Source organism: Rhamphochromis sp. 'chilingali' (assembly GCF_963969265.1).
Source record: "Rhamphochromis sp. 'chilingali' genome assembly, chromosome: 6".
In the NCBI taxonomy this organism is placed as follows: Eukaryota; Metazoa; Chordata; class Actinopteri; order Cichliformes; family Cichlidae; genus Rhamphochromis; species Rhamphochromis sp. 'chilingali'.
Genome location: NC_137933.1, coordinates 30,290,314 through 30,302,327, shown reverse-complemented (window position 1 = coordinate 30,302,327; position 12,014 = coordinate 30,290,314). Strand labels below are relative to the sequence as shown.

The 12,014-nt window shown below is 39.7% G+C and overlaps 1 protein-coding gene across 5 annotated transcripts; it reads right to left on the bottom strand.

The window, feature by feature from the left end:
* Positions 1-3,201: 3,201 nt before the first annotated feature.
* Positions 3,202-11,898, bottom strand: isl2b (ISL LIM homeobox 2b). Of its 5 annotated transcripts, none has more exons than XM_080885496.1 (6): positions 11,752-11,898; positions 11,203-11,392; positions 10,542-10,804; positions 9,162-9,460; positions 8,313-8,480; positions 3,209-8,029 (listed from the first exon to the last, which is right to left on the bottom strand). In XM_080885496.1, exons 1-6 carry the CDS (start codon positions 11,807-11,809, stop codon positions 7,913-7,915), a joined length of 1,095 nt encoding a protein of 364 aa, XP_080741622.1. In that variant the 5' UTR covers positions 11,810-11,898; the 3' UTR covers positions 3,209-7,912. The 5 variants fall into 5 exon arrangements, with proteins under 5 accessions (XP_080741626.1, XP_080741622.1, XP_080741624.1 ...); XM_080885498.1 differs by having other exon boundaries at positions 9,174-9,460; XM_080885497.1 differs by having other exon boundaries at positions 9,162-9,457.
* Between the last annotated feature and the right edge of the window lie 116 nt (positions 11,899-12,014).

The following is a 12,014-nucleotide window of genomic DNA, read 5'->3' as shown; positions in this document are numbered from 1 at the left end:
TCTGTTTGTGGACCCTTTGAACACTGCTGTAGAAGGCAGTCCTGAAGGGCTTCACCCTCAGATGATAAAAAAGTGAATTATTGGTTTGTTTATCATGCTCTTAAAACCTAAAGTGCATTATTAAACAGAGAGCACATTAAAAGGGGAGTATTGTTAAAAGTGTTTTAAAAATCTTGTAAATCCCAGTAATTTATGTCACTGTGGTCGAAGAGGCTCGCCCTGGCCTTCTGGTTTTAATTTGCTCTAGGGTCTGTACCTGTGATGCTGCCTTTTTTCCCAGACACAATCTGACCGATGAAATGGAACCCAAGCAGAGCAGCAGTGGCCTTGTATAAAAAAAAAAAAAATAAATGAACAAAAAAAGCAATTTACTGGCTAAAAAACCAATTAATCACTTTTCCATAACAAATAACAACACAAGGAAAAAAGGTCAAAAAGATTTGTGAACGGACATCAGTCTTTTCATTCACAGTGTTTTCTTCTCTATTTTGGGAATCTGCATCTATATTGGTGATGATGATTTATTATGAAGATGCTTTCAATATTTAGTTTTTTAAATGTCACATTTCTCACCAGTACTGGAATACTGAGACACTCGAATACAAAATGAGAAAAAACAGGGATGTTGAATATAATGATGCAGACAGGGAATCCAGAAACTTCTAATGAAAACGAAAACAGTAACAAATAAGTCCACAGTACTAGCACCTGTATGAGAATGAAGTGTTTAAGAATACAGCGGTGGTTTGAGAATTAATTTAAATTAGAAGTGTTGTGCGTACATCATGATGATGTCGTTTGAGTAAAAATCCCATCATCACCTAAGTTAATGGGACTCATCCTTTAAATATTTGTAAAAGACTTTGTGTCAGTCCATTAAATCTAAAAGCTATGATGCTATAATTGACAGAATAAATGAAAACTTGACTTGTGTAGTGTGCTGATAGTGTAGTAATATAACAGTATCACCAAGTCAAAGCCACTACATCCTCTGAGCACTAGAAAATGTTTCCCAGCTACTTATTCATCCACTGTTGTGAAATATCAGTGTCACTGGTGGAAGAATGAGGAAACCTGAAAGTTGTTGGATTTATCCTCTGGGAATCATGAATGTCTACTTATCAAATAGACATGAAGATATATGAGTCTGGATCAAAGTTGCAAACGGCCATATTCTTACAGTTGAAAGATCCGCTGTGTTGATGTAAAAATAAATAAATAAATAAAAATAAAAACAGCATATGCATTTTTAAGTAGCTGTCTTTCTGTATTATTTGATATCCTAAGTGTGTGTGGCGCTGTATTTGGGTTTTTTTTAATATAACTCTTGGATGTTGGCCTCACATAACCCACAGTGAATTTGAAAAATTCAGTTTCCTTTTCCCAAATAAACACGCTTCATCCAGCATGAGTCATTTCTGCAAGCTATGTCTGACCATTGTTTGACATGAGCCTCTGCCCATGCTGACAAGTGTAAGAGAAAACAAAACAAAAAAATTCAACATTTTGGACTGACTCTGCATCAGTCTAAAGGGTTGTGACTGGGCCCTGTCTGTGGCCAAAACCTGTTCCAGCCTCTGGGGACTCCCTGGCAAAGGCAACAATGGGTCAGAGCCCCTCCTTTGTGCAGTTGCCCTCCTTAATCAAACTAGCCAGAGGAGTGATTGGATTTTAATACTGCTGGGCCTACCGTAATAGTGTGATGGACGGGGGACTGGTGAATTGGAGCAAGATGTCAGCCCTCAGAGGCCTCCATTAATGATATTGCTTCATTTCTTAAAGTGGCAGGACTGTCTTGGGACGAGGGGATCACAGCAGTTGGCATACAGAGCCCTCCCCTCCCTTTTTGTACCCTCTTCCCCCTTTTTTCATTTTGTTCTCTTTATCTCTCACTGACTCAGGACCATTTGTGCTGCTCCCTGTGTGTCCTCAGTGCCGAGGACCATTTCTTAAGCTGGTCACAGTATGTGGGCGTTTCCAGGCTGCTGCTGCTGCTGCTGCTGCTGTGGCACTGATGAAAAGGTGGACCTAACGCCTGTTTTTTAGGAACGATTTTGCATTGATATTTAAAAATATTTCCACATCCAACAGATGCAAATAGATGTAAAGCACACATATATAAAATTACGTATACTTCAGTGAGTGCATATATATGTGTTTTTGACAAACTATGGCCTCCCTTGGATGAAAAGATCAATATAAACTTGAACTTAATTTCCCTCTTTCATGAAAAGATGAGTCACTGTATTTGAAGCTGACAGGAACAGTATTTCAGCGGCATTTACATTTCATTTTCTGCTCTGAATGCTATAATTAAAGGTTATTTCTTTCCAAATTTTAACTCGTGAGTCAGGAGGTTAATTGAGCTTTAGTCCTAAATCTAAAACACAAAACATTCTTGAACTCCTGAACTGACACTGATATGACCCTCACGAACGCCAGTGTGTCTCCCTCAAATCTTTTGATGCCGTTTCTCATCTTAAGTGACTCACGCTCACTGCCTCATTGTTTGCTTCCAGTGACACTTGTTTATCCTTTTTGTTCGGCTAATGACAGTTTTCCTTCTCAAAGGGAGGTGGCAAGTACAGGTGAACCCTCATTGTGTTTTATAGCAAGTCATTGTAAAGCGGGGCGGCTCCAGCCTTTCTCTCTCCTCCTAATGGGTGTTGGTGTGTTGTTTTTGCAGTAGATTTATGTGTGGGTGGGGCGCTGTGATTTACAGAGATCTGACACTGTCTCAGCAGCGATACCAGAGAGGCTGATTGTGGCTCTCTGTGTGTGTTCCAGGTAAGCCTGAGGTCTGCTCACCATCCCTGCTCACGCACACAACATGCCCAGAAACTTTTGCATGCACGGATGAGAGCATGCATGCTTCAGTGCACACACATATGGCTTTTGTGGTGTAATGCAAGTTGCTACTGTTGCAATGTCTTTCCCAACAGATTCACCTAAAGTACCATAGAATATAAGAAAGAAACTTTGCTGCATGCAAAGTTCCCTCCTTTTGCAGTTTTAACTCATTTAAATCGAGATAGAAAATTGGCCTTAAAAATAAAACATGTCGGTCAAAATAGGTCACAGCACATAAAGGGACAATTTTTTTAAATTCAGCATTCTAAAATATCTCATCACACCTCAGGGATTTAAAATGTTTACAGGATAATATGTGGATATTTACTCACTGTGTCATTTTCCCGTAAAAGCAGCATTTATTCTCCAGGATCAATAGTGCACAAGATGCAAGGTAATACACACAGATGTTGACACTATCCTTTCATCATCACTGTAACCTAAGAGTACAGATGATTAAATTCTTGTCACCAGATGTTAAATTGGCTATTACCCATCTAAGATAAATTGGTCCTTAAATTTCACATTTAACACCTTGCCAGAGGTGCAGAAAACGTGTAAATACAGAATAAGATGCATTGAATTTCATACTGAGGGCAATGCTTGGTTTTTTTTGGCTGTTTCACATTAGAACAAATAAGACAAATAAAGATTTTTTTTTATTTCATAGGAATCAATAATTTTTAAAGGAGTAATTCATTTCTAGGTTTGCTTCCTAGTTAGTTAGCCAGAATGCCAGAATAAGTAGACTTTGCTTCACATCTTTGTTATATTAAATTATTTAATTTTAATAAATCTACTGAGAATCTCAGTCAACTCATTGTTTCCAAACGTGTTCTCTTACCCCACCACACTGAGCCCCCTTTTGTCTTGTCTCTCTCTCTCTCTCTCTCTCTCTCTCTCTCTCTCTCTCTCTCTCTCTCTCTCTCTCCCTCTTTTAAAATAGAACAAAACGTCTCTGCATTAAGTCAGTTTGTCAGAAAGCTTCCCTTGAGAGTTTCGGACTTGAAGTTCGTCCCGGCTGTTCCTCTGCTGGTGGCCCCCAAAGCTACACCAAGGTCACAGTGGAACTCAAGAGTCGAAACTTTCGCAGAGACTTCACAGAAATCATGCACACGCCACTTTTACAAAATTTCGACTATGTAGTAATGCTAATTGAACAGTATGAGCTCACTTTTTTTTCTAAAAGCAGTTTTCTGTCGTTCACTTTTTTTCTTTTTGTTTTTCTATCCGTACGAAATTCAACCTTTCTAAAAGCAGAATATAAACTGTCTTGATGAGAAAATCAGAGACGGTCAACATGAGGATGTTAGTTTAACAATAATACTAATAATAATAATAATTTGTGGTCTACCAATGGCAAGGCTGTTAGATTAAGTGGGTGGTTCACATAATATGACAGTTCTACATTTTTTAAAATTACTTATGCAAGTCAAATCGACACAAAGTACATTAATCTCTTTACTCTGTGTCCCATTTTTTTTTTGTCTATGTGCCTAAATAGTTGGATAGCTTCACTTTAACCACTGATTACCTAAAATTCATCAAAAGAAAAAAAAGAAAAGGAAAAACGAGTTCGGAGTGTCTTTATTTTTCTGTATTATTATTTTAACTTTATCAGATGTAATATCACATTTAGTAAACGGCAAACTGCTACGTTTGATGAACGCGAATGTGTATTATGAATGTGTTCGTGTTCAGTGCAGGATTACTGTAGATTATTACTAAAAATTACCAAGCAAGAAAAAGTAAGAAAGAAAGCAGCAATTTCATGAGGAAATGACTTCATTGGGGCCTAAAGAGCTCAAGATAAACTAGTGCCGTAGCAATACCTAGAAAACGTTAAAATTTAACAGCAATTAAGGATCATTAATAAGAATAAATAATAATTATAAAGTGATGAAGGTCCATAAATATCTGACCCGTTCTATTAAATCATATAGAGTGCCATTTTGAATATTAGCTACAGTTGTTGTTTGGGGGGACGAATGCAAAAACGGATGTGGAAATCCAAAACGAGGCATTGTTATTTCCTTGTGCATTTCTTGTTTTTCTCTAGAAAACAGAACAAAAACTTGTCGAAAAAAAATCTAATAAATAAATAAGTGATCCACTCGTGAAAGATGCGTCTTGAGGAGGACGGCACTGCTACTTCCCTCCTGATCTAATTACGCCCACCCCTCCACCAATTAGAGAATTACATCACACCTTTAAATGGACTCCTCCTCTTAATCATTAATGACATCGTGTCACTCCCTCCAACAGCATCTAGTTGCACTGTGGCAACATGACACGCGCAGACTCGTTATCAGCTCTGCTAGAAGTTAATCGGGTGTCGGTGGTTCTGGGTCAAAGTTGGGAGGTATAGATTTAACAGGGTATCTGTCATAGCTTTAATGCAACGAACCGGGACACAACAAAGCCTACAATGTCTCCATTAAAATTAAGTCTGTATGGAAAAGAGTGAGAGCTGCAGACAAAGTAGCCTTAGGTGCGTGTGTGTTAGTGAGTCTACTGAGCAGGGATCAGCGGTGTTTATTTTGGTTCTTATTTAACACACTGGGAGGAAACGCCCACTGATGGACGTGATAGAAGATCGTACTCCCAGCAGCTGGGCTACTTAATTAAGCTCATTGTATAGATGTCAGAGGGTCTGATCTCTGATCTGTATTGGCAGCGCGGGATCGCATAAGAACTGAAAACACAAGATGGAAAATAAACTTCACACCCGAACGCCTGAGTCAAATGATTTTTGTCGAGTGTAATTGTGCGTTTAAAGGTTATTGAAGAGTTCGCCCTTTTCTAATTCAGTGAAAGTTCTCTTTTTTTCAGTTACATTTGAAGCATGTCCGGATTTTAAAACAGACTTGAAGAGCATCTAAGCAACAAAGGAATTATTTTTCACTTTAAGCAGAATCGATGATGTAACTCCACAAATAAAGCCTGAGCTTGTGTTATTTTAACAAATGTGGCTCGATTTGATTTTATTATTTTTTTATTATTATTGTTTTAAAATAATAATAGAAATTGCAACAGCGTCCATACATTATAGGAAAACGTCCCTTAATGATTTTCTGGGAGGGAGAGTTAATAGGCCTCGCATTCTTGCCTGTAAACGCCATTGTTATTCCTCGCTTATCTATGTTATCTTAATCAGCTCGCATTGTTTTCCTATCTTATTTGAAATAGCTCGATTACAAATCTATTATCTGCCCTTTGTCATTCAGCTTCACAATTAAGACACTGACAGAGCACGAAAAACAAAAACTGCAAACATTTGTTTTGGTGAAAAGGCGCCCGGTGTAAATACGAAAAATAAATCACTATATTGAGTCTAAAAGAAAGGAAACGATGCTCAAAATGTTTCTAGTTATTTCCGATAGAAATCGATTAAGAGAATTATCCGAAACCATTAAGTCTATTGTTGGCACTGAAGACGCTTTTCACTCTTGTATCTTCCCTTTTGTTTTAGATTCCACAGAACCAAAAGTGCATTGAGTGAGAAATTCTTTAGAGCAAATGTAATAGACTAAATACCTAACAAAAAAAAATTAAAGTGAGTAAATTCCTACGTACATCTTAAAATGCTTTATCCACAGATTTCACATAAATGATGACTTTGGTTTGTGTGTGGTTTGTTACACAGTGCAAGATATGCCAGTCCATTTAGTCTGAGCTGTCATCTCGGCTGACCCGAGTGCAATAACGCAATTTAGTAAAGGAAAATAAACCGAAGAGGAGAAGTGACCCTTTACGAGCTGCTCTCAGTTCCCCTCAGTTACGAGGGGCTTTGCTGAGGGTTTGAGTGTGTCAAAGGTGGGGGGTGTTTAGTTTGTTGTGGCTTCAGTCAGTGTATCGTTTGCAGGTGATGCCAGGACTAGATAAGAGGTCGCCGATCCCTGCGCGCTGTCTAGACCGGCTTGTGACTCAACTAGAGTAACTGGACTGAGCAGAATTTACAGCAGATTTTTGCCCCCGAGATAGTAAATGACCAATGGCCGATTCCTGCCATATAACCGAAGGGGAATACACCGCAAGATGGAGGGGGGTGATAAGACCACAGAGCCAGCTTCACTCAGGTTGAACAGGACAAACAACATATTCAGCGTAGCAGAAATTAATGCTTTTAAAATACGAAACACGCCCTAGAATGAAATTTGTAGGTAATTTGTTGCTGTGTTTTTTTAATCAGAAATTACACGCTGTCAGGAAGAGTGAAAATCTGTTCCCTGTATTTGGGACTGGACTGAATTTATTTTTATCACAATAAAAGCGCCTGAAAATCTTAATTAGGTCCATAAAGTGGCAGATGGGCAGTAGTTACTAATTTTAAAGCGTTTTTTAAAATATATTAAATTGCATTGCTTTATAAATGCACATGTGAAATAATAATGCGCCTGTACAATGACTGGTCACGAAGACACTTTATGTATTCAGTGTTTTTATTTTTTTCTCAGTTAATAATCCCTTAGCGAATCGCTTTCCTAACAATAAATAATATAACAATAATTTACTTTTTGTTCGAGAAGCTCAAACAACCTGTTTCTTGCCCTTAAGATAAAATATTTTACAACACGAATACTTTGCAGATTATCATGCTCTGAGCTTAAGACAAAACGTCAACTGGACTCGACAACGAAATGAATGTATCAAAAATTCTCATGTTGAAAAAAAACAAGACACATTATGATCACATTAAATTGCAAGATGTCCATCTGGATCACCGTGGAAATGTTTCCAATTTGTTTCTGACGGTTGGTTTGTTGTAATATATCCATCGGGAGGTATTCTGTACATCTTCGTTCTCCGTATCAAGTCATGCAACAATTGTTCTGCTTAGTTTTTTGTCAATGAAAACTCCGGAAAAAAAGAAAGAAAAAGAAAAGTCGGAGTCAATTGGTGCTCTCTTGGTTCCGACTTCTGCGTGTCAGGAAAAAAATGCTTTCTCCACTGAAAATTCGGGCGATGTGATGAGTTGGTCACATGCAAGGGACCGGGATCATGCTGCAACTGTCCTTGCAGGAGGGATGACCATTAGGATGGATGGATGGATGGCCCCGTTTCACGTCTCCACCGGGCTGGGTACCATACTGTTCGGGGTGTCCGGTAACTGAGAAGACAAAGAAGTCACGTCGCTGCCCGAGGAGTTCCCGAGAGATCCCGATTCAGAGAAAGACACCTGAGAGCAGAAAACAACGTACCAGAATACTGCTTTAGTACCTTTTTTTTTAGTTTTTGTTTTTTGCAAGTGTGAAAGTGTGAAAGTCCAGCTTTACTTTTGCAAAGCACACGACGCACACGTGGCCCAATATAATTACTTTGCATGTGAGTGCGTGCATGTGTTGCATATCTGTATTTGACCGCATGCTACAGAATTTACTGGCTATTGTTTTCGTGCACATGCAGTGCACCAGCAGCCTGTATAAATCATGTCACATTCAGTCTGTCCTGAACACACACACCAGTTGTTGAAAAGCTGGCTGATCCAGGTCGCTCTGCAGGGCGAATTCACTCAAAGCTTTCCACGGAGGCTGGTAGGTCTGAACCTCCACTGGGTTTCCCTGCACGTTCCCCTCGTGTCGAATTGGACTCCCAGCCACAAGTGGCGTCCCCGTGAGGCCCTGCAGGCTCTGAGAATATTTTACAAAAACACACAGAATAAGAACGATGTGTCTCTTTTCTGCAAGGAAGAATTTGTCAACAACTGTGGTGTTCAGAGAACTTCTGTTTATCCTTCTGACCCCTATAAACCCTGCACATGCTCATCTTCATGGACCACTTGTGATGAGTGCAATATTTGTGGGAGGAAAATAAATAATAATAAATAATAAATAAAGGACGGGGTTTTTATTGAAGTTTTTTTAGGGGCGGAAAAAAGACTGAAAAACTGATCTAATACAGAGAAAGCTTGTATACAGAGAACCCTTTTTATCTTTTATGGCAGGCAGCTGAAGTCAAAGTAGGTGATTTATTATTCATTGACATAAAGTTTGAATACAGCATAGCACTGCAAGGGTGCACTGGGCCTCATTCTAAGTAAAGGTAAGTCGAATCACAAGTTTACAAAAGGTTAAACGCAAAGGATTAGCTTCTACTAATGGAAGAATAAAAATTCACAAAGCAAACAAAAAGAAAAAATTCACAAGCTATCAGGTTATTTTCGTGGGAGTTGCATCTGTTTGCAACTTTGCAGGAGAACTTGTATGTCACAAAGATGTATGGCAGCATCAAACAAATAACCGAGTTCACATTCAGGTCATGGCTTTAAATGAAAGAACGATTGAAGATAGTAATTAAGCGGTCAAACTTACGAAGATGCTTACAGTCTTATCGCTCTGCTGCTGCTGCTGGAGCTGCTTCATGAGGATAGATTTCTTTTTGTCTTTGCAGCGCTTGTTCTGGAACCAGACCCGGATAACCCTTGGGCTCAGGCCAGTCATTTCCACCAGCTGCTCCTTCATCAGCGCGTCCGGCCTCGGGTTGGCGTTGTAGCAGGTCCGCAACGTGTGGAGCTGTTTCTCGTTCAGCACCGTCCTGACCCGCGTTGTCTTCTCCGACTGCTTGTGGACGTGGTTCCGATGCGGAGCCTGCCGCACCGTTACAGGATCTGCTGAGGACGGAGAAAGGGTCTGTCAGTGACTGTGACACACTAAGAAGGTCTTGTACAGGAAACATTAATGTTTTGATACAATTACTCTGCAGCCCATTCATCTGTGCACTTTCGCCTTCTAAATCACTTTAGATGGATTTGCATTATGCAGGAAAAACCAGCCATATTCATCAGCCTGACGTGAATTAAACTAAGACAAGAAAAAAAACTGCAACGTTTTTAAACCACGTTCCAGTAAACTGCTGTTTAAATCAATATTGCCAGAAATGCCCGCTGCTTTAATTTTTATCTGAAGATAAGAAAAACAATTATGATTTCTACAGTCTCTCGCAGTGTAATAAAATAACGCACAATAAGCGTAAAAATCGATTTGTTACATTTAATAACTGTTTTTCAAGGCTGCACTTTCCGGCTGAACTCACGTCGTGAATCGCTGTCGCCATAAAATGGAACATTTTTATTAAATGTGAAAAAGGAGCAGCGATGGCACAGCTAGAGACCTGTGTTTTACTGACGTGTACAAACCTGTTCTGTTTTACTAATCAGGAAGTTGTGAGCATAATTCTCACGTTTACTTTATTTTCTTTCTGTGGTCAAACGCCCTCAGGATCTCTGCGAACACACGTACACACACGCACACACTGTCACAGCCGACTCAAATACCAGATTATTCAGATAATGGCAACAGAGCAAGTTACTCCTAACGAGATCAATTATGAAATTAGCCCTAAGAAAGGTCGCAGCACACAGCTGACGCACACAAACACACACACACACACACACACACACACACACACACACACACACACACACACACACACACACACACACACACACAGTCCAATCACAACAAATTACTTGCATGCTGAGGAGCGGAAGAAGTTTTAAATAATAATAATAAGAATAAACCTTGACCATTTTACAAGGATTTTATTCATAATTTGTACATAAACTCTTATAATTTACAAGTTTTTATAAAAGAGCGTTTTTAGGACATAGTTTCAATAAATGCACAGGGCCAACAAGAACAATAATAATAATAATAATAATAATAATAATAATAATAATAATAATAACTGACCTGCCAGGTGCAGCGGTCTGTTGGAGTGGATGTGTCCGGGACTGACGGGGCTTCCTGCGGAGCTCCTCTCCAGCAGCAGGCTGTGGTCTGCCCGGCACAGCAGCTCCTCTTCCCGGAGAGAAAACTCGTCTCCCGGCAGCAGTTGCCTGCTGCACACGGAGCACCGAAAACACTCGATGTGGTACACGTTATCCCGAGCTCTCATCACCAAATCGCTGCTGCTGAATCCCAGGTTGCATTTTGCGCATTTAATTCCAAACAGCCTGGCAAGAATAGATTCATTGAATAGCATTAAAAATCTGCGGGAAATGTAAATAACAACACACACACACACACACACAAACTTTGGGGTGTTCAGTCAAAGATGTAAGTTTTAGCTCTTTTAAGCGTTTAAGGCATCATATCATATATTTTCATTGATAACATGTTAAAGCAGTGTGTAGGCCTAGATATGTTTTTCGTTAGTGCAAAATTTTATAATAAATTGCGCATTTAGGATGTATGTTACAGAGGTTTTCTTGTGATTTAGATTTTATTTTGTGTCCACAGTTCACTCACTTTTTTCATAATAGAAATTGTAATCAATAGCCTAAATACATCCAACATTAAATTTATACCGACTAATATCACTCGATAATTAGGGGATTTTTTTTAATCCTACCTTACATAATCTCTTTTGCAGTAGGTTTTGCCGTCCCGGACGAAACAAGTACAGGTCTCATCCAAGTACTGGCTGCACTCCGCACACTTTAGACAGGCTGCGTGCCACTCCAGATCGGGAGAGACTCTCAGTATGTACTGGTCATGGATCTGACTTCCACATCCTACACACATCGCGAATCCTGGCTTCTCTGCAAAGAGTCCACAGACTGAAAATGCATCCGAAAGAAACACGACAAACAGCTGCACCATTTATTTCTATAATGTTTCACTGTGAGGGGGGGTTTTAAAGTAACTTCTCTGTTTTGCAGACTTGACAACACTTGCTGTTATGTAACAGCTGGGGACTTTAGCCAGTACTCAAAAAGCAAAATACGGAATCGTTTCGTTTATCACAATCTCACCTGAAACACACAGCCACACAAATTACTTTAGTATTACTGAGAAAATAAGTGAAATAATCGGCGCACTGCCCAATATATCATGTAGCCACAGCGACGAAAACAAAATCTGCCACTTAAAACTTGACCGAACAGCTTGGCTTACTTACTTTTGGAATGATCCCCCATATCACCCAAGAAAGAAGAGCTGAAAATAATATCCACCATACAGGACGGGTAGAGGGGATTGTAGACGAGGAAAAGATGTAAGAAGATGAACTGCCCCTTCGCCTGCCTCCCTGATAACTTGTGTCTCTCCGGACTGGAGGGGGGCCGAAGAGGCTGCAGGGTCCCACGCGCTGTTCTTCTGACGTCATTACGTCAACATCGGACTCTCCAATCGTTCCACCGCACCTCTCCTCCATTCTGGCAA

Excerpts from the sequence above, each read along its gene's own strand:
- isl2b (XM_080885496.1), bottom strand. The coding sequence starts at position 11,809 with ATGGTGGATATTATTTTCAGCTCTTCTTTCTTGGGTGATATGGGGGAT. Across the intron at positions 11,393-11,751 it reads TATGGGGGATCATTCCAAAA|AGAAGCCAGGATTCGCGATG; the intron begins GTAAGTAAGCCA and ends GACTCTTTGCAG. Across the intron at positions 10,805-11,202 it reads TGCAAAAGAGATTATGTAAG|GCTGTTTGGAATTAAATGCG; the intron begins GTAGGATTAAAA and ends TATTCTTGCCAG.